The 22250-nt window shown below is 42.5% G+C and overlaps 2 protein-coding genes across 5 annotated transcripts in view; one reads left to right on the forward strand and one right to left on the reverse strand.

The window, feature by feature from the left end:
* Positions 1–9302: 9302 nt before the first annotated feature.
* SOCS4 (suppressor of cytokine signaling 4) lies at positions 9303–17648 on the reverse strand. 3 transcript variants are annotated; one of them, XM_062618468.1, is made up of 3 exons: positions 17347–17648; positions 11604–11686; positions 9303–11171 (listed from the first exon to the last, which is right to left on the reverse strand). In XM_062618468.1, the coding sequence occupies exon 3, from the start codon at positions 11070–11072 to the stop codon at positions 9762–9764; it is 1311 nt and encodes a 436-aa protein (XP_062474452.1). In that variant the 5' UTR covers positions 11073–11171; positions 11604–11686; positions 17347–17648; the 3' UTR covers positions 9303–9761. The 3 variants fall into 3 exon arrangements, with proteins under 3 accessions (XP_062474452.1, XP_062474454.1, XP_062474453.1); XM_062618470.1 differs by lacking the exon at positions 11604–11686 and having other exon boundaries at positions 17450–17648; XM_062618469.1 differs by lacking the exon at positions 11604–11686.
* A 3-nt stretch (positions 17649–17651) lies between these two features.
* The window catches only part of WDHD1 (WD repeat and HMG-box DNA binding protein 1), a 32342-nt gene continuing 27743 nt past the window's right edge, over positions 17652–22250 (forward strand). For both annotated transcript variants that reach the window (XM_062618461.1, XM_062618462.1), the window contains exons 1-3: positions 17652–17760; positions 18169–18252; positions 20434–20545. In XM_062618461.1, the coding sequence (XP_062474445.1) occupies positions 18176–18252; positions 20434–20545 (189 nt within the window). In that variant the 5' untranslated portion in view covers positions 17652–17760; positions 18169–18175. The remainder of the gene's footprint in view (positions 17761–18168; positions 18253–20433; positions 20546–22250) is intronic.

Below are 22250 nucleotides of genomic sequence, written 5' to 3' on the forward strand. Positions count from 1 at the left end.
CATCACAGGGTCCAGGCTGGTTGGTGACCTGAGAAAACCAGTCTCGTCCTGGACCGTGTCACACTGCTTCCCCAGCGCTACTTTAGCTAAACACATTCTGGGAAAACAAGATATGCTGCCAAAATAGCAGAAGGAGCCGACTCCCCAAACAGGAGGCCTTCCCCCAGCTCCACTGTTTGAACCACAGGCCTAATGAAGTAACAGGAGGTAAAAAAAACAAGTGCAACGCTCTTTAAACTTCTGAATAGCTCCTAATCACACAAATTGTTCCTAAGGAGCAAGTAGGTAGCAGCAAGGATTGCAGGATCAGATTCCAAAACGATTATGCTGAAATGCAGTAAAACATGAATGCACTCCTTCCTTTCTCTCTCAGCAAAGATTTGATAGCCAGCACTGCAGTTAAATCTAATATTGATAGGACTTACCTTTCTTTCAGACAAAGTACATGTATTATGTGCCTGATAAAATGCATTTTCATAATTAAAAAAGAACTGTAATTGGCAAATGAACTAAGCATACTTCTGTGGAGATCTACTCTCATTCATTCACTGATTTGCAGCCAGTTGTTTGCAATGAATCTCCCTGCTGTTAGAAATTAAGACACACTCTCATATTTAGACTGAAAAAAATACCAGCATGCAGCCTTATTCAAAATAAGTTAATGGAGTAAGGCTTATTTTGATTTTGAGACAAGTAGAGCACATATAGCTGAACTGGGCTGGCTGCTCTCTGAGCTAATCTTCCTCCAGCTTTCATGTGTGGACACTGTTGGGGATGGGCTTTTGGTCCAGCCTGCCATGGCCGTTCACATCTTATACTTTCATGTAAGACTAGTTAAGTCAGTGTAAAAGTCTCGTGTTAAAGTACAAATACGATAAAGATGAAGCTGGCAGAGGCAGTGAAAGAAAGAATTTCCCATGCTTGTGATTCTGCACCAGAAAACATGATACAGAGAGAGGGTTACATCTTTTTGCTTTGCTTCCTGCTGCTGTGCATTTCAGGTTAAGGTGGGTAAGCTACGTTTGTGGTTGGAAGGTGTCCCTGCCTGTGGCAGGGGGCTGGAACTCGGTGAGCTTTACGGTTCCTTCTAACCCAAACCATTCTGTGATTCTATGATGCTACAATGTGGGGGAAGAACAGGAAATGAAAGAGCAGAGGCACAATGTCTGGCCTGGGAAGCCCTTGAAAAGAGGTGACTCTGGTTACCTGCTTTTCCTGCCCCCCCCCTTTCCTTCCCTTTAGTTCTTCTCCATCCTTCCTCTTCCTTTCCCCCTCAATAATCCTGTCTGCCTGGAATCACAATAAATAGTGCATCAGATAAAGGAAGGGATTATTTCCTTGTGCTTTTGCTATTAAATGAAGCACAATACCAAAATGTTCACACATCACTCTGGCTCATGTGAAAGAAAAGATCCTTTTATTCCTTGGCTAGTCTTTCGTCTAGCCAAGAATCTGCTGCCCACTCAGGTAATTTGTACCAATGGATTGTACCTGTGGTAGCAGAAGATCCTGTCAGGAGGGAATATCCAGCAGAAACCAAGCATCACTCATGCCTGAGAAGGGCTGGCTGGGAAGGGGGTGAGAGGTGATCTTTATTTTAACTCATTTGGAGGAGAGGACTCAGGAAGAGGCATTTGCTCAAACAGGGAACAGTTTGGTTGGGGTTTTTTTTTGCTTATCTTTAAATGCTTGTGTTCTTAGTGAATCAACGAAGGGCAAGTGCGTTGTGGCTGATGGACCAAACTCACGCCCTCCCACTTACTGCCACCTTTGAATGTATCTTCACTGATAAAATCTCCTCTTTTCCCTTCACATTTGCCCTTTCCCTCTCTTTAGGCAAAGGACCAAGATTTCTTGTATACAAGGATACCAGAGCCAGAAGCACCACACCAAGGTATAATTTGGCTGAGAGAGTATAAAACTGACAGGAGGATAAAAATGACAGGATGTCCCTCTCGCCAACCGTGTCTTACCTTGGCAGCATCTCAGGCATCTTCTACTCTAATGCCAATGTTTTGCTGTAAAGACACAGACAAGAAAAGCCTTCAGCATGCTTTCAGCTCCCAGCTCACCAGGCCAAAGATGTCCTGAAAAGTGAGGAATTTCTGAGGAGGCTGAAGATCACACAGAGATATTCCTAGGCAAAAACACCAGGGTGGAGATTTCCTATTCCTACTGACAAGAGGTCACAGCCAGCCACACAGGGAAAAGTCCCTGTTGCACCTTGGCACTGGCTTCCTTTCTCAGTCCAGCTGTCACCCCGGACTCCCCTTCCTAGCTGTCCTTTTCCACTCAGGTTATCCTTTGTGCTCCTGCAGACTCTTCCCTTAGGCTGATGGCACCCTTTGCCTCTTCGAAGTATTAGATGCCTCTGAATAACACTAAGGTGCTGATAAATTCTGGGGCCTGTTCATTTCTAATGTGCTAAAACCATCAGAAAAATATCTAAAAACCTGAAATTACCTAATTTTGCAACTGTGCAGGTGGAGAAAACCACTATGTCAAATACAGTAGAGCTATTCTGTTCCACTGTACACTCTCCCACAGTTCATAGAGTTATAGAATGGTTTGGATAGGAAGGGACCTTAAAGACCATCCAGTTCCAGCCCCCTGCCATGGGCAGGGACACCTTCCACTAGACCAGGTTGCTCCAAGCCCTGACCAACCTGGTCTTGAACACTGCCGGGGATGGGGCAGCCACAGCTTCTCTGGGCAACCTGTGCCAGCGCCTCAGCACCCTCACAGGGAAGAACTTCTTCCTAATATCTAATCTAAATCTCCCCTCTGTCAGTTTAAAGCCATTCCCCCTTGTCCTGTCCCTACAGGCCCTTCTAAGAAGCCCCTCTCTGGCTTTTTTGTTGGCCCCTTTAGGCACTGGAAAATGCTCTAAGGTCTCCCTGGAGCCTTCTCCAGGCTGAACAAGCCCAACTCTCTCAGCCTGTCTCCACAGCAGAGGTGCTTTCAGCCCTCGAAGCATCTTCATGGCCTTCTCTGTACTCATTCCAAAAGGTCCATGTCCTTATTTTTGAATCCCAGAGCTGAACACAGGACTCCAGGTGGGCTTTCACAAGAGCAAAGTAGAGGTGGAGAATCCCCTGCCTTGACCTGCTGGCCACGCTGCTTATGACGCAGCCAAGATTACGGTTTTCTTTCTGGGCCTTTCTCCTCCCCCTAAGTCAGAGGATGTGAAGTTTGGGACGGCTTTGAACAAGTTGTGCAGCAACACAGCCAGTGCTCAGATGGATTTTTCATTACTAAATTTGCTTGATCTTTCTTTTTTTGTCTTTCTTTTTCCAGGCTTTGGCTATCAATTAAAAGAACACTGAAGGAACACTACTCTTTTGTCTTGTGTGTTGCTCCCCTACAAAATAATGAACTGCTTAATACACTGGAGGCAATTTCAAATTATCTAGTTTAATGAGGAAGGTTGTGACGAAAGATTTATTACCCTTTCTGATCTGTTAATGTATTTTCCCAACCATCCCAGCAGAAGCAATCACTGTATTTTCATTATACACTCTATTTTCAGGGGTTCATTAGTTGTAGACTAAAAATAACAGCTAAGGGCTCAGTCTGAGAGCTAATTCAATCTTTTTTAATTGGAAACAAAATTTGATTAGACAACTTTCTAATCATAACAGCATCAAGCATCAAGACCCTTACTGGGTGTTTTGTCCAAATTGAAACTTCATGTGACTACACAATAAAGACCTGACCTAGAAATACAATCATGTAGTGCTAAAAAGGACAAACCCAGCCTTTCTCTTGGACAAAAAAATCCCATGTTATTTCAAGCAATGGACTGTAGCCTATTCCAGTTGATGCATATTGGAAAAAAAAAAAATAGGTCTGGCAATGAACCTGTTCAATTGAGACAAACTCAGAGATGCTCTGAGCTAATGGCTGAATGTATTAAGAAATTACTAAGATTCGTCCCCCCCCAAAAAAAAAAAATTACAAAGAATAATAAAGAAAATAAGATGGAAGAGCTCCCAGGTCACCAACAGGGCCTCCTATCTCAAAGCTGGATTCAAACCCTTCTTACACTGGCACTTCCCAGCAATGGCTTTGTGCTGTTAGATTACAGTACGTAACACAAGTACAGTGTTTCTTCAGCTGCGTTGTTTTGATGTACAAGAGCCACAAGCACAGCGAAAAAGAGAGGGAGAGAAGCAGTTTTGGGTTTTACAGGGCATACTTTTTGCAAAAAGATGTCTCCACCGTGGTGGGAATGTGAAGGTGTGCTGCCTGCCTGGCACCTCCCCTGGCATCCTCATATCCCACGAGCCAGACAGTGTCTCCACACTGGTGGGGGGAAGAGAGTCCCTGGCTTTGTCCCTCTACAGTGGCCAGACATCCTTAATGGGCATGGGCTAATGAGTGCTATAACTTTTAATTATGCCGTGGCTCTGTTGTGGCAACTGCAGAGCAACACCCTCTGACCAGTCCTAAACACACACTGTTTGAGGGATTCTCCCCAGCAACCAAAGTCCATGTGAGGACATCCTTGGGGCATTCAGCAGGATCCCTGAAGAATGGTGTTGTAATGACCTGCCTGCAGGGAGGCTGGGCTGAGGATGTGTTTTGGCCAGATAACACATCACTCAGACACCCAGGGGATTCTTAAAATGGATGTAAAGATGGAAGTTACTGCACCTCACGTCAGCCCCATGCTATAGATTTCAGATGCATAAATTATAAATTTACATTCAAAACTCTATTATTCATAGAGTTGAGTAAACAAGTATTGATTTTTACACTGTAGCACAAGTATTTATAATGATGCAGAGGCTCCTTTTCTATCTTCAGTAACTCTGACCTCATCAGTGCTTCCTGAGAGTAGTATTTAACAAGGACAATCAAGTTTAAAACCAGTTAGCTGCCAGTGTTTGGAATGGAAATCAATGTGCATTTCTTTCTGAATGGATGACTTCTCCACCCACACCATGTCATGTGCAGCTCATCCTATGACTGCTTTAGATGCTGAACCAGACATGCAGAGAGAAAACAAGCGAAGAAAGGATGTGAGAAGCCATCTCAGCTCATACAAAGTAACCATAGCTCTCCCACCTTATGGGAAGAGGCAAAGACATTCTGGCTGCGTGAATGTAGCAGAGAAAGTAAGCTTAAATGTGTTTTTAAAAGTGATACTACTGCAGAGTCACATTAAACCTTTTGAGAAAGGCCCTACCATGAGTATGTGAGCTTGTGTCAAGATTTATCTCTATTAACTATCTCTATTAAATGTATGATAGTATCATGCACGTTAGGGGTGGCAGAAAAAAAAATCCTTTAACTGTGTTTTCCAGTGCTCCATTATTTCAGAGGTTAACCAAAATCACTTACTTCATAGCTGCCTTTCCTACAGTGAATCAATGGACAAGTTCCTTATTGGATTTTTATTGCAGATAAAATTGACAGAGAAAATCACTAGGATATACTTAAAAATGGGAAGGAAATGTGCGTTTACAATAAAAAGGTCTCTAAAGGTCTCTTGTTTCATAGGAAGGAAGTTGTCTTCATATTGCATGAACTATAAAAAATGATTAAAACTGAAGACAGACAGGAAGCTGATAATTTGATTTATCATCTTAATGGCTATGATTCATGAATAAATAATATAATGGTTTATGTCTCTCTTGTAAAAGAAGTAGAGAGGAGCAATTTGTCTAATAAATGACTTCAAAAATTACAGCTGAGTCTTGTTTGCCACATTTGTTCTATTTAAAAAGAATGAGGGAGTATCTTATATCTTATTACTTACTAGGAGATTTGTTGTATTATTTATAAGAGTCAAAAACCTTAACTAAAAGCCACTCATCTCTGACCACAGTCTCCCATTAGCTTTAAATTCAGGAAAGAGAAAGGGATTGATCACTAGATCAATAAATCTAAGACTAGAGCTGACTAAAAGCTTCCTTTAACCTCCTTCCTTCAGCATCCTTTTTCCAAATTAAAGCATCCCCCCTCTTAATTATTTAAGAGCATGTCAATTTTACAGTAAAGCCATGCATGACTGCATCATACAAGGATTTCTTCTTTATATTGGAAACACACTGGTATCATTGAAAGGAAAGCATTTCAGTTATGATCACGCATTTGTTTTCTTTTCAAGCTGGATATGCTACTATAGATACAGACATCCTTCTCTAATTGTGACCTGTATTTCTTCAAGACAAGTGCTGAGAATAGGAAAATGGAGAAGAAATGGGTACTCCCAACTACCGGGCACACAAACTACACCAAATCCATCAATGGAGCTGAAGTTGCTCTGTGTTCACGGCACTGGGCCAACGCCTGGCATGACTATAGAGCTGCAAAAAGTCACTTCAAGCAAAAGCAAACTCCAGAGAACACAATTATTGGAAAGAGTATTTAATTTTTTTAAACCATCCTGTAAAAATAGCTTGTGTATGTTTTTTGTCCAGTGTGCACCAAGAACCTGACCTTTTCCCACCCCTCCATATCGGAATAATTTTATCAAAATCAGATCTCTTTTCTTACCCGAAGCTGCTCACACTGACTCAATATGCTGTATTCATACTATCTTCCTATGGAACCACCTACAGACCAACACAAACTACGTCACACGCATACAATTCCCAATGCAATGACAGGTAGCTACCCCTAAATGGAGGGGCTGTGGCCAGGGTCACCTCTGGATTGTGTCCTCACTCAACTGACTGACCTGCTGTGTAGCCTTGAGCATGTGTTTTTCCACACACCTCCATATTTTCCTCATTCTAAGTTTAATCTTTATCCTGAAGAACTTGGCATCTCCATCTTGCAAGAGCTTGGATTTAGAAAATGGAAGTTCCTGTTTCTGAGGCTAATTGTTTTGTAGGGCTTTAACACTGAACTTCAAAGAGTTGGCTACCTTTGGATCACACTTCAGATCAAGGTGTTAGATTATTTGAGTGAGCAGCACTGGTAAGACTGCTAATGGCAGCTGTGGGAGGACAAATTTAGGGCCACAATTTTTGGCATACTGTAAAATCAATTAATTTCTACAAGTCTTAGGAAAAGAAAAAGAAAAAAGAGAGAAAAAAGATAAAAGGGCACTTGGATTTAAGCAAAATAGATCTTTTGAGTTCTTTCATAAAAAAATGCATACTTCATGAAACAGATCTTTCTCAGACTGCACATGTATACACAACTCAATGGCATTAGGTACAAATGTCACACAGGTATGATCTGGACAAATAAAACAGGAAAGAATGGGGTGAATTTCCACAAAAGCTCATTTGTCAGTATTTTCTACATCTGATTTCCTCTAAATAAACGCAGTTAACTGGCCCACAGTCCAAAGGCACTATTTTTATGCACCACACCTTCTTCCCCCAACTGCTGTATTATATAGGTCTCCTAAATTTGGAGTGCTCAAGAAGTTTTTGGGTAAGTGATGCATCGACTAATGTCAAAACAATGTAGGCTGCCTATGACACTGAAAACACAGTGCATCAGGGAACTATACCCCCAAAAAAGGTTGCTTAATGGCCTTTCATTTTTAAGGGACAAAATCTGCTGGTTTTGAAAGAGGTGGTGGCCTTTGCTAACTTTCAAGTATGACTTTTGCTCAAAATCTATTTTTTGTGTTCTTGAAATAATAATGCTAATCTCTCTCTAAAACGATGAGTGTTTTGCCCTAATTAAGAGTTTCTGAAAGAGAATTCTAGTGAAGCAGATTGCAAATATCTCTGATGTCACTCTGCAAAGTCAAGACTTGGACTTTGCACTGCAGCCGTGGCAAACCACAGCCCACCACGGCACCATGATGGGTGCTGTGGAAAAGAACAGAGCGGAGATGAACCCTCCTGCTCACTCAGTTTGTATTTGGAAAATGGTAGTGATAGGGGGGAAAAAGGGATTTACTAGTATGAAGCTGGCCTTGATAAAACACAGCTTATGCAAAAGGCAATGTCACTTGAATGGAAGCAGCGCAAGGAAAAGATGACAGAAAAAAAGGGTAATTTTTCTGACATCAGTCATGCTATTACATTTGCATATGGAGGAGGGAGAATCTCAGCTGGTATAAGTGTATCAATAAAGCCACGCTGATTTATAGCAGCTGAGAGTTTGTCCTGTAGCATATCCATCCATGTGTGATGCCATAGATTGATGTGTTAGCATTTTCTCCCTGGAGACTTTGGTTCAAAACCTATTTAAAACACGTGAAAACAAACAGGCTGGTCTCTAAGCAGATGTCCCTAGAAATGTGTTTACATCATCACAGTGACAGCAGTTCAGTGGAAAAGGTTTTCTTTGCTCAGGGAGGGGACAAGACAGGTGGCAGGTGGAGTTGCGTGCCAAATCTTTGCTAACTCCAGAGTACCCAGCCTGAAGGACAGATTTGATGTCTACAAACCTGTCGGATTCTGTACAAGGTGAAATTAAAAGATTCAGATAGAAATTGAAGCACATACAGATGGATACAACAGAATTACAGGTTGCTCCTGCACCTCCTGGAGCTGTGCCTCTGCCTCGAGGCCAGCCTGGAAAGCAATAGTTTCTTGCCTGAACACAGATCCACTGAGTCTCGGTGGGATTTCACCAGTAATTCAGCAGCAGATCTTCCTATCCATGTAATGTAAGTAATGCTTTTAGAAGCATTATCCATGCATGGTTTTCCCGTACATGGAATTTGGCAGGAGGCCATTCGACCAAATGCTTCACGTTGCAAGAAAAATCTCCAGACTTTTTTTAACTATACTTATTAAAATACCAACTCTCCTACTGACAAAGGAGAAAAGTTATTGATCTTCACCTTAGGATCAACCATGCAAGATCAGATAGTTTAATATGCAGATTTTTAAGGAAATATCTTCATTCCCTCCCTCTGTGCTTTAGCATATAAGAAGCAGCAGCTCTTTTAGTGAAAACTGGGTATTTCTAATGAAAGAGTAACACAGAAACAGTTACCAAGTCCAAGCCCCATGTATCATTAGTAACTGTACCATTATCCCTTCCAGACACTGATCAAATCCCAATTTACGAGTAGTTTGCTTTTTACTGCTATTATACAAAATGAAAAGCTGTTCCAGAACTGCATTGCTCTGATGGGGACAAGCTTTTTCTTTTCCAAGCAAAATCTTTTCACAACCAGTTTATACAAGTTTGTTCCTGTACTGAGTGTTGTCCTTAACTTGAATTCTTTTTCCCTCTCCCTGGTGTTTAGTCCCCTGATATATTTATAGAAAGATCATATCCTCTTTCAAACTTCATTTTGCTTGGAATAGTCATGTTAGAAATAGACTGATGAATTTGCTGTATTAGCTATGGATGGACAGACAGACACGCACACAGAGGGTAGAGCACTCATTTTAAAAGAAATGCAGAAAATACAAATGAGTCAATCTTTAGTTAACAGTGCATTATTTCAAACATGTCAGCAACACATGTAAATTACAATAAAAAAGACAGATCAAGTTCAAAACTGATTTTTAGGGTTTTTTTTAAGATCTAAAGACTACCTACCTATAGAAATACCAGAAAGCCTACCTGAAATTCCATAAAACTCTAGTCTGGGAACAGTACCAAAAGCCCACAAGGAGTACCATTTCTAAAAAAGAGAGCTGTGAAGAATCAAAGTACATTTGGATAAAAGAGCCTTAGACAGAGGCTCCTTCGGGTGGTAAATAATCTGCAGGAAGGAAAAAGAAATAAATCAAATTGCTATTTAAAAAAACACCATAGAAGAAAGAAAGACTGAACATACTATTTGTCTGCTTAGAGACAATCTCATTCTTTCACAAAAATATTTCCTAGCTTTGCTGCTCTGGTACATCAATCCTGAGTACTCTAACTTTTGACTTATAATGATATTCCTTCAGATACAGCTTCACCGATGGAGGAATGGGAAGTGCATCAATACCATCATAAGTTGTACAGTTGCAAATAACTGTTCTACATATATGTTGAAGAGAAAAAGGAAAAGTCCTGTTCAGTGGAGTGGATAAAAGTGGTTCAAAGAACATACAGGAACTTGGATCTTTATAGTGCTCTAAGAGTCCCGTGATATCAGGAGAATGGAAAACACAAGGATCATGGGCATCAAAGCTGAAGTTGTGATTCCACTGTTCTATTCGTGCATGGAGGGAACGACTGTAGCGCCTGAAGCTCACAGAAAACAAATAGTCTTCTTGGGCAGAATCTCGTAACAAAAATGTTCCCTCTGGCTTTCCTTCTAGCAGCGCCTCAGCTGCATATTTATCCATGACTCCCCAGTAGCAGGGGTTATTATTGATCTGGAGGAGGTCTGGGACTAGGCAGTGGACATAATCAATCTGTGTATGGTATTTTGGAGGTGTTTCCATCCGTAGCAGCTCATCATCCGTTTCCCATTTGGGCTTGTTTCTTTTCCTAGAGCTTGTGCACAGTGTTACAACTTCATCATCGGAGTCCATATCGCTCTCATCTTTACTGCTCCTTACCACCTTACCTGTAACCAACTCATACCTTGAATCACCCCTAGAGGAACTGCTGTCCGTAAAGTCACCGGACTGGGAGGGAGAGTCCACTCCCCCGTTGGCAATCTCATCATCTCGCAGCTGATCATCCCGTTCCTCATGCTGGGATAAATCAGCAATTAACCAGTCTTCTGCTTTTGGACTTATAGGGGCTGTATGTCTTTTGATCAAGTGCCACCGAAAAGCTAGCTCCGAGCGCGGAGGGAAAGGACACTTATCTAGCATTAACTCACTGATATGAATTTTTCTTTTTGATGGCAGTCCTGAGGTGTGCCGACTGCTACAATTCTTTATGGGAAAGCACTGACCCACAGCATCTTGCAGCTTCTGTTTGAGAGATCGGCCTAAAAACTTGTGACCACATGAGCGGTCTAGGTCCAACTCTATAGACGAGCAGCTATACTTCCTTTCTTGGCTCCTTAAATTAGTCCCTGATCTTCCCTCAGCACTTGCTGTTTCAGCATCAGAACAATGCTCGCTCTTTTTTGACCAGGAGAGCTTCTTTCCACTCCAGACATAACCATCCTTTCTGTCCGCGCTTCTGCTCCTGCTGCTTTTGGGTCTCACATCTGCGTTTTTAATATTATTGTCCTTATTTTCTGCCATTTTGACAGCTCTACTTCATGAGTTGCCAGAAAGCACACTACGTTTCTTGCACAGTTTTCCTACATAAAGAAGCTTCTTTGAGGCACTTTCTGGAAATACCTAAGGGGAAAGAAAACACAGCTGCTTTAACAGCTAACACAAGACCAATGCAAGTGTATACAGGACAATAGCAACAACCGATTGCTAAGAATGGGAAGTAATATGATAAAGATGAATTAACCAGTAACCCCAAAAATACCAGCCAGATCCCAGACAGGGCTATCTTAACCTTCCCTTAGGAAGAACATCTTTTGTAATAAACCACCTTACATGCTTTTAGAATATCCATTCTGAATACACAGCAGAGCAGAGAGTTTTGCGTGTTGGCACCCCTACTATGCTAGGGTCCATTTTAAACGGAAGGGCTTCATGTGGCAAGTGATACTCTTGAGCTGTTTAATGAGCAAATTCTGTATCTCTTCCAAATAACCTTTCAAGAAGGAACAAGCCAGAACAGAAGCAACTAGGTCAGAGTACAAAGAGCTACTGTACCTAGATGATATGCCTGTTTGCGACTAATCCACAGGGTGGGACGCCAGAGATCTGTTTCTTAAATGACACTTTTGGGTCACTTTCTGGATGAAAAAAAAAAATAAATAAAAAATTATATCAATGACAGATTTCATCAATTTCTGAAAGCTGTTTTCCTCTGCTTTTTCGAATGGAGCTAGAAAATACCAGGCCCCTAAGGGATTGAAATATCTGGGGCTTTACATACTGAAAAGGATTAAAACAATCCAGTACCTTACTCAAAGCAATTTTAAAAGGCTGTGAAAGATGGAACTGCTTATTGCTCGTTAGAGAAGGAAGTTTACATTATTAAAATCAGTGTTGCTCTGAAACCTACGGTTGCTGACTTCATTCTCTTTTGTTTCCAAAAGCATATTGAATTCTCAAACAGATAAGAGGTTTCCTTTAGAATGTTGCACTTTGAAAAAAAAAGAATCCTCTTATGATTATCCAGTTGAAAGTAGAGCAAATTTTTTCCAACCTACATAGATAGCAGTATGTTATATATGCTATACTCTCCTGAGGCGTGGCAGAATGCAGAAATGTTTCCCATCACGTATCATGATGCTTTTTCACCAAAACAACATTGGGCTCCTCTATTCCACTGAGGGGTTTTTTAGCTATGGGGTTTTAGTTGTGTGTTTGGTTTTTTTTTCAATGTTTTGGTTTAGGTTTTTTGTTTTAACTAATTGAAATGGTAAATACTAAGCAGGAAAAGAAAAGGGCATCCACTTCCTCTCTCCATTCAATCAGGATTAGCCAGCATGACACAACCTCTCTGCTGTCCCCCGGGGCTGTGCAGCCCGAGTTCGAGCCTCTGCTTTCAGTAAAAGAATAAAACTGCTGTGCCAAAAGGCTCACATGCACTCTGTGGGCCAAATGCATCCTAGATGTAACTTCCACCCAGGAATTTTGGACATTCCATTCGTTATTCTCAACCCCCAAACCTGAGAGCTGTAGGGGAAAGGAAAAGGAAGGGGAAGGGAGGAGAAGCACAGATGTAGAATGAGGGTAAGAGAGGTTAAATATTGCAAATAGGTTGAAAACCTGCTGGCATTAAAGCAGTCTAGATGAATAGCACCACACTGGTACCAAGCAGAATTACAGAATGGGATCCATATTCCAGTGATTACAAATCAAAGCTGAAAATAAAGATCTCTTTTTCTTTTCTCAGGATTTTGCAAACCACTTTTCAGTGAAAACACTGCAGGATGTAATGCAGATAGGAGAAACCTGCTGACAGGTCTCATTTATCTGAGACCCGAAACATTTTGACCAAGATTCATGGATTGCTTTTGTAACATTGATATTTTTATTCTAGAAACAACTAGAGTAGAGCACTGAATTTTCTCCACAATTAGAAAAGAGGAAAACAAAGAAATCTCATTTACCCTGGTGATAATTAGAAGTAACTGAAGACAAAAAGTTATTCTAGATTCATCCTGTGGTAAAATACATTAACTCCCTATATATGGGATTTTTAATTGGACAGAGAGATACCACTGAGATTGCAAAGTCAAGTACTTAAAATTTAGGATATGACAGGCTGTAATTGCTTTTAAAATCTTCAACTATCTCATTCTACATATTCAGTCCACATAAGGAATAAGAATAAGCAGAATATGGGCTTTTAATTAAAAACTGCCAAATGTACAAACCCAGAAGTTTTGTACAAAAAGCCTGTTATGTCCTGACTTCAGTCTGCAACTGAAGCAAGCTCAGTGTTCATGTCATTCCTGGGTTGTTGTTGTTGTACGTAACTATAAAGGCACCTTCTACTTTGTACCTTTCTTCTATCATGAGCCATTAGTGGTACCTGAACCCTGAAACTTAAACTGGAGAAACAGCACGTGATGCTGTAAGACATGGCCCATTAGCCAGCAACACAGAGAGCTGTTTCCCTGGGGTTTGAAGGCTGCTGGAACCGAGGCACCAATTCTGTCAGGGCAGTAATTGCTAATCCGACATAACACCAGACCTGTGAAAAGAGCATGGAATATATGAAGAAAAAGAGATGTCATCCTACAAAAACCAGGTTTGGACTTGACCTTGTGAAGGAAGAGTAAAGGATGGGTCAATGGTCAGCTTGTGAGTCAGGAGATAAAGCCTCTGTTTCCAAATGTGTTGCAAATGTCCTCGTGTTCACAGGCAAGCTGCCTTCTGAAACACGCATCAGTCAGAGTGTATTTAAGTGCCCAGATCCCACTGTTTGGCATTCCAAGAAGGGGTCATGCTTTCATAACCTTTCAAATTCGTGATTCACAGGCCCAGTAAAATGGGAACCAAACATAATTTGGGTGACCGAAAGAAAAAGGCACAAAGTGCAGCAAAGCATTCAGTGCGGTATCACCACTTAAGGCTATGCACCTAAACCAACTATTCCTTTCACTTCAAAACGTCCAGGGGAAATGCTGTGTACCGTACATCCATTAATGGCTGGAACGCAAGTGAAAGAGCAGGATAAAAGAGGGAAGACACAGAGTACTTTTCCCTACAGGCAAGGTTAAATGGAGGAGTCCAACACTGTTTTGAGATCCTTTGGTAGATATAATTAGTCTCCTGCCTACAAAAGTCTCCTGCCTACAAAAGCCTTTATCTATGTGGGGATACCTTAGGCATCTCAGAAGCAGGCAGACTTGACAAAAGCCTTATGCTTGAAACTCTTATATCTAAGAGCAAAGATAAAGCAACGTGCAGCGATAAGCAGAGTTCATTTCGGGCCAAAGGATCTGGCTTGTAGTTCAAGGTTATCCAGCACTGTCACAGCTTACAGTTCCTGAGGACAAGCAGAGCTGGGTGGATTTTGTTGTTGTTTTTAAAACGTGCACAGCTCCCTCCTTCAGAGGCACGTCTCTCGCCAGGCTGCGGGGGGGAGGGGGGGGGGGTACAGATGGCTGCACAAGATGCTTTTTCTTTCAAGCACTGATGCCTCAACACTAAGACTTCAAGCCCAAACTGAAAGCCGTATCTAGCAGCTATTTGGAGACAATAACAATTTTACCTCCTAGCCAGAGGTAGCCTGCAATCAACAACTGTTACAGCCTCACCATATGTCTAATTAAATCAGCAGCAAATAGTCAATAACTCCAATAGGAGAATCAAAGCCATAAGTGTAGACAGACCTTCCTTTTTTAATTTATTCAATAAATACTGAATTGGTTTAACTAGATAATTGTGTCATGAGCCACTGAATCCTTGCCTCTACCCAGTACCTCCAAGTCTTCATTAAACTACTTCCCTTTCAGTATAACGAAGCAGCAGATGATGGCGTGTCTCCAGCCCTCCCTCATGCTTGGAAGCAGACTGCTGGCAGCGTGGGCTCAGGGGAGCCATGTCCTGGTCTGGCCATGTCCTGCAAACCTCTGAGAACAGAGGTCGCACCACCTCTCTGGTGCTCCCATGCTGCATGACCCTTCTAGTGAAAGAAGTCTTATGAAAGTCTTCTGTTCAAGCACACAAAACCAAAGCACTGCTTTATTATGCCTCTATTTAAACAAGGAGACTCACACAAGGAACAATAAATCAGACTTGGAATTGTTATAGAAGTTGATATTCTTCTAGAGCTAATAAAATCCTGAGAGAGAAGAGCAAGCTACAGTAAACTGGAGAACTTTTTAATTTCAACTCGCATAAAAGTTATTTTAAAAAAATCTTAACAGTCATATGCCATTTTCATTAATTTCACCAATTAGATTTTTGCCACAAGACCGCATTTTAAAACCTGACCTTCCCACTGAAGTTGAGCTGTTACTGACTTATTTTGGAAAAAAACCCAGCTGATTAAGGATAACATTAAGTCTCAATTCCTCTGTCTGAAATTATTTTTCTTCAGTTTTAACAATGCTTATTTTGATTTATGATACCATCCAAAAATACCTAAGCTTGACTCCAGAGGCCCTTCCAGCCAATTAAAGCAATAATCACACTCACACAAGAAAGCAAGTGATTGTCTAAAGGTACCGGTGGTAATTAACCTACAATATTTCTTCCTTGGAATACCCTTGATTCGCCCTGGGTCTGTGTACCTGCAGGAGGAGGGCGGCAATGCGGCCATGCCCACCTAACCCCAACACTGTTTTACCCATACCCAGGAGGTGGAAGTGATCTGGAAGCAGGTTCCAAAGGTGAGGGCTGCTCGCATCTACTGCTTTAATGAAACTCTGCTCATGTGCAGAAGGAGAGACGCACGCAGAGCCTGCCAGACCACAGCAGCCTCTCAAACACTGTATCAGTAAAAGCTTTATGGTCCGTGACCAACACTTCACGCTCCACCCAGAAACCGAGTAGGAGAGCAGCGCGATTCCCGGCTCCCGCCCTGCTGCTCCACTCGCAGCCACTTACAACTATTAATCAAGTCAACAGCAGGTTGAGTTCCTGACCGGATTTAAAGAATAACTTTGCATTTGATGCCGTGCCACCTCAGACGTGAGCAAACCACAAGGCCTGCAGTCCCTTGGCCAAATAGCCGTGGAATCCCCGCACCACCCGAAAAACCTCCCCCCAGTCTTCCCGTGCCAGAGAGTTATTCCAGCAGGAAGCACCTTGAAACAATGAATTTAGTTGTTAAATAGAACCGAATTTAAAACGGCTTTTATATTGTAAAATATTTTAGGTACAGTTCGCATGAGAGTCTCTGCAAATTAAAATAATAAAGACAAATAAATACAGTTGACATGCGTTTGTCCCAGGCAGTGGCTTGCATTAAGACTGCAGTAAGAATAGCTCGGTCTTCCCACTCATCTAATACACAGTTGAACTCCAATCATTTTGCTAGAACACTATATCCTCACCAGAAATCACGATTTACTGAAATATGTCAGGAGACACCCATGGAAAACATGTCTCTACACGGCAGCCACGAGGTTTAATAATGAAATCTGGGCATATTTTTTTCTGTTAAAGAGAAGCGTGCCTGCTTTGTAATGCTGTCACTTACTCATTCATGAAAGTACCGACGATGTGGCTGTCACAGAGAGCCCAACCACATTTCCAATAGAAATTACTCTGCTCACCCCAATCACCGGTAACTGCGGCAGAGCAAAACTGAAGGTAAAAGGGGTTTGCCTGGGAGCAATTTTTCTTAGAAATAAGAATAAACTAGGACAGATCATTAAAGCTACATAAAGGGAAAACACGTAACTCGGGTTTGGTTTCTTTTATTATCCTTATTTCAGGTGTGTTGAGCTCTAACATTTTATTGTCCTTCAAGAAATAAATCAAATTAAACCACGATGTTTTCGTCCTATTTTTCAGCGCATGAAAGCTTAATGATTTTTGCAGCGCAGTCGCTACCTGCCTAACTACAACCACTGTCAACTGCATCTAGCACACGCATCGGGATGGCTGTAATTACAGCGTAATTCCGTAATTACCATAACGATTGCCAAATGGGTTTGATCCTGCAGCCTTTACTCGGGCCGGAACACCCCCGACCTCTCTGCAACACTTGGTTGTTATGGGGATTTTAGCTAAGGGGGGATGAAGGACACTGCCCCTCATTTAGGCTTTCTTTGCGATCCCTGTGCCTCTTGAGGCTCTGCCATTAAACGTAAGTAAGCATATACAGTAAACGCAGATGCACTTCATATATTAAGATATATACACCGGTGTGCACCCACACGCAGTTTTCCACAGCAAAAGCGGGGACCGAGCCCACCCGGTGACCGGGCCGCCACCGCCACCGCCTCAGCCGCCGCCCGCCCGGCTCCTCCCGACCCCGACTTACGATCGCCCTGAGGGAGCGGCCGATCGCGCTGCGCTGCGCTGCCCTACCCGACGGAGCCGCTCGCCGCCCAAGTCGTTCTCTCAGCCGGGTAGGGCGGCCTGACCCGGGGCGAGGAGGAGGAAGAAGGCAGCCGACACCTCCACAGTGTGCGAGCTCTCGCAGCGGCGGGGTCGAGGCGGTGGCAGCGCCGGGTGCCCTCAGCCGCCGGAGCTGAATCTCTGCGAGGCGGCCCAAGCAGCGCTTGTCGCCGCCATCCCCTCTCTGCCGGCGGGCCGGGGCCGGCCTCAGCCCCGGCCCCGCCTGAGCGCAGCCCCGCCCCGGGCTCTGACGAGCAGAGGCCGGCCCCAGGGTGGGCCGGGCGGCAGTGCCGGGCGCGGGAACACTGGAAGCGGGTGGCGGGCTTGTAGGCGGTAAGTGGATGGTAGTGCGGCCCCGGCCTTCCTTTGCCTTGGCGGGCGGAGCTGGGGGAGCTGCGGCCTCCTGGGGGATAAGGGGGTCCCTTCCAGGGCCGATGGGTAGTGTGGCCTAGCTCTGCTCGGGCCGCCTGAGGCTCAGGCCCCGGCAGGCGGTCCGCCCCCCCCCCCCCCGTAACCCGGTTTTCCCCTCTTTTCTTTCTTGGTTCGTTTCCACGGCCTGGCCTTTTCGATGTAAGGAGGTGCAGGCCCGTTTCGGACATGTGCCCGGCTCTAACCCGCTTAGGCCAAGCTGGGGACAGCTGGTGGCCGAGCCCTGTGTCCCTCTGACCCTGTCTGAGGCTCGGACCGAAGCTTTTCCTTTCAGTTAATTTTATTTGTCTTTTATCCTACTAAATAAACAGGTGAGAGTGAAGATGCCATCTGCACTAAAGCCAATGCGGTACGGCCATACCGAAGGCCACACGGACGTCTGCTTCAATGACACTGGGAGGTAACTGTCTAATTGTCATAGAACGGTTTGGGTTGGAAGGCACCTCAAAGCTCATCCAGTTCCAACCCCCTGCCATGGGCAGGGACACCTTCCCCTAGACCAGGTTGCTCCAAGCCCCATCCAACCTGGCCTTGAACACTGCCAGGGGTGGGGTGGCCACATTTTCTCTGGGCAGCCTGTGCCAGTGCCTCACCACTCTCACAGGGAAGAACTTCTTCCTAACATCTCATCTAAATCTCCCCTCTGTCAGTTTAAAGCCATTCCCCCTTGTTCTGTCACTACATGCTCTTGTAAGAAGCTCCTCTCCGGATTTCTTGTCGGTCCCTTTAGGTACCTAAAGGAAGGCTGCTCTAACGTCTCCCTGGAGCTGCCTTCTTTCCAGAAACAAATCAGTAATTCCTAGAAACCAGGATGAAGTGTAGTCTGGAAGAGGAAATGCTCTTGCTCCTGTCTGTTGCTTTCCCAGAAGTTCACCAGCTGCTTCTGTGTATGAGTTTATGACCTGGCTTGGTCTGGGAAATCCTTTTGAGTTTTGCCTGTGTTGAGAACTGGCAATGTGACATATTTTGATGACCTGAGTGTTGAAGTGATTGATTTATAATTTAAATGTTAGCATATATATATATGTGTGTATATTTATAAACTCTATATGTGCCTTTTATAAATGATTTCTTAGAATCTAGCAGAAATCGTTGTAGTGTGGGAGTAAATATGTTCACATATGCACTGAGAAATTAAAAATAGGTGAAGAAATCCAGTACTGGGCTTGCTTTCTTTTTGTTTTATTCCTATGCTAGATTTAAATGTATAAATACGAGCTGAATGTTTGCTATTATCTTTTTATTGATTAAAAATAAAAGGTAAACAAGGGAGCAAGCCCTCTCAGAATGAACTCAAAGGGTAAGTTTTTTGAGTATAGCTTAAGTTCTTTGATAGGACGAGATGGAATGGCTTTAAAATTTAATGGCTTTTTTTTTAGATGAGTCATTAGGAACAAGTTCTTCTCTGAGATGGTGGTGAGGCACTGGCACAGGTTGCCCAGAGAATCTGTGACTGCCCCATTCCTGGCAGTGTTCAAGACAAGGCTGGAATGGGCTTTGGTCTAGTGGAAGGTGGCCCTGTCTGTGGCAGGGGGGCTTTAAGGTCTCCTTTCAACCCAAACCATTCTATCATTCTATGATTCTATGAAGTCTATAGTATCTTATGCCTTTCTTTAGTTCATTAGACTTGGTACAAAAACTACTGTTAAGAGTTAGTATAATAACAATCCATTGAAACCACAAAAAGCTTCGTTTGCCATTACAATGCAAATAAAAATGGGTGCAGACATCTCTGCCAGATACCACTGGTCCACTACTGCCGGACCCTCTAGCATCAGTATACTCAATATCAGCACAGTGTTGTGTTGCTGTCAAAGTATAGACATTACAGAACTGAGAAGAACAATGTCACTGCTTTACCACTGGCTTTGTAACATTTTGCTGCTTAATTAGTTTTATTTGGGACTGCAAACAACTTTTGAAAGAATGCAAGTCTTGGTTATAGATTCATGATGTCTTTGATTAAAAATTCCACACAAACTTCTGTATATTTGCCCTGTGACTTCAGGTTACTGTTTACTGCATTAAAACTGTGAAAGTTAACCCCATCAAACTTGAATTCCATATTTACTATTTTTTAAGGGTTCTGTAGGCCCAGGCCTACATCTTAAGCTTGTTAAACTTCACTCAAGTAAGCATTAACACTCTTAGTTTTGTCCTGACCTTTGAAAACTTACCTTACAGCTGATTATGAAGTCTTAAGAGGCAGTTAAATACCCAGTTCTGGGAGAAATTGGTACTAATTAAGTCTTTTGAAAAATTCACTCTAAATTCTGGAAAAAAGTGGATTGACCAGTAATATCTAAGGGTCAGTTCAGATGAGTGCCAGGCCTAGGCAGTTGTCAGAGACTCGTGGTACTGTGTTATGCTACCCAGACCTGACTTTTCCCTCCCTTCATGTTTAATAAGTTACTTAGACATAATAAATGTAAGTATTCACTGTATTGCATTGTGTGAATTGTGTTTTGATATAAACCCCTCACCCCCTAACATTTTAGTAATGTTTTCATTTTGTGATTGAAAGTCACAGTGACTGTCTTGTCCATTCCTGAATTTTAACATATCCCATGTCCTTCCACAGCTGCATTGTAACTTGTGGCAGTGATGGAGATGTTAGGATTTGGGAAAATCTGGATGATGATGATCCGACGTCCTTTAATGTAGGAGAAAAGGCCTATTCATGCGCTCTGAAGGTATCGTTGTTTACAGAACTCAAACTTATGTCATACTGGTGTTGATGTACAGTGTGACTGTACAGATGTTGGATTTGCAAGCTCAGGGATCCTGCTTGTGTGGGTAATGTTAAACATATACTGGGATAATATACAGAAAAAAGCGAGAACGATAGTGTATGAAGTGCATTTCAGTCTGCTGTATGTTAAATATGTAGACTTTTATCTTCAGAGTAATGTAAGGTCCTGGGGATGCTGATTGACAGCCACTGAACATAAGTCAGTTTGTGCCCAGGCAGCCAAGAAGGCCAACAGCATCCTGGCCTGTATCAGAAATAGCTTAGCCAGCAGGACCAGGGAAGTGATCATCCTCCTGTACTCAGCACTGGTGAGGCTTCACCCTGCTGTGTTCGGTTCTGGGCCCCTCACTACAAGAGAGACACTGAGATGCTGGAGTGGGTCCAGAGAAGGGCAATGGAGCTGGTGAAAGGTCTGGAGTACAAGTGCAAGGAACAGCTGAGGGAACTGAGGTCATTCAGTCTGGAGAAGAGAAGGCTCAGGGGGAATCTTACCACTCTACAACTACCTGAAAGGAGGATGTAGTGAGGTGCGGATCGGCTACCTTACCTGTAGCGAGTAATAGGGAGAGAGGTAATGGGGACAAGTGATGCCAGGGGAGGTTTAGGTTGGATATTAGGAACAATATCTTCACTGAGGTGATCAGGTATTAGAACAGGCTTCCCAGAGAAGTGGTGGAATCACTGTTCCTGGAAGTGTTAAAAAAAAAATGAGGCCCTCAGTAACATGGTTTAGTGGTGGATTTGGCAGTCCTGGGGTGAAGGTTGGACTTGATCTTAAAAGTCTTTTCCAACCTGGTTGATTTTATGATTCTGTGATAATGAGCAGCAGGTATTCAAATCTGAGCATATGAACATATTGTACTTTTATGTCTGAGAATATCAAAGCAGTATGAAAATATAATTTTCTGAAATACATAGAAATTTATTTGATTAAATGTGCCTATAGACTTTTTGAATATTTTAGCTGAAATAAGTATTTTATATAAATCAAGAATACTTCTGACAATTCATTTTAAACCATACAGGATTGTAGCAATGTTATTCCTTACACTAAACTTCTGTAATATTTGTTTTCCTCCTCTTCCTTCATATTGTTATACTTATTTCTGACTTTAATGTCGTTTCTGAGAAATAAATCCATCGGATTAAGCTAATTATTCAGTGAACTTTTTAGGCAGTTTCAGTGTTTTCTCGCAATATGAGTTATAAAAACTTTCCCAGCGTAAGATGTGATCATCAAGTGTTAGGAAAAAGAGCCAAGAGGTTGTTTTATGTGGGCTTGTTTTAAGGTTAAAGGAATTATAATCTGTATTAATAAAAAATTACTTTCACAAAGTCTGGTCATGCTTTGGTAATACTTTTTTTTATAATTGTTTGATATTTCATTCTAAAAATTGTCATTTAGCCCAAAGATGCCTCTGACCCACCATTCTCAGAGTCAGAAGAGAACAGGATTCTTGCTTGCATAAGCTGTAAGGGTTTGTGAGTATGCCGACTAGAGGCAGTTCTGCAGTCCGACTGACTGGTCTGTTTTTTTCAATACTAAGGAAGTTCCTTTTACTATGTTTTGCAGAAGTCATTATTTGCAAATAACAAGGCATGTTATCTATATAAATGTTTAATAGAAAATAATTCTTTTCACTATG

Source organism: Pezoporus occidentalis, unplaced genomic scaffold (assembly GCF_034315485.1).
Source record: "Pezoporus occidentalis ecotype Australia unplaced genomic scaffold, CSIRO_AGI_Poc_V1 ctg200, whole genome shotgun sequence".
NCBI classification, from domain to species: Eukaryota; Metazoa; Chordata; class Aves; order Psittaciformes; family Psittacidae; genus Pezoporus; species Pezoporus occidentalis.

What these genes read in the sequence shown, in the direction of transcription:
- SOCS4 (XM_062618470.1), bottom strand. Translation starts at nt 11,072, where the DNA reads ATGGCAGAAAATAAGGACAATAATATTAAAAACGCAGATGTGAGACCC.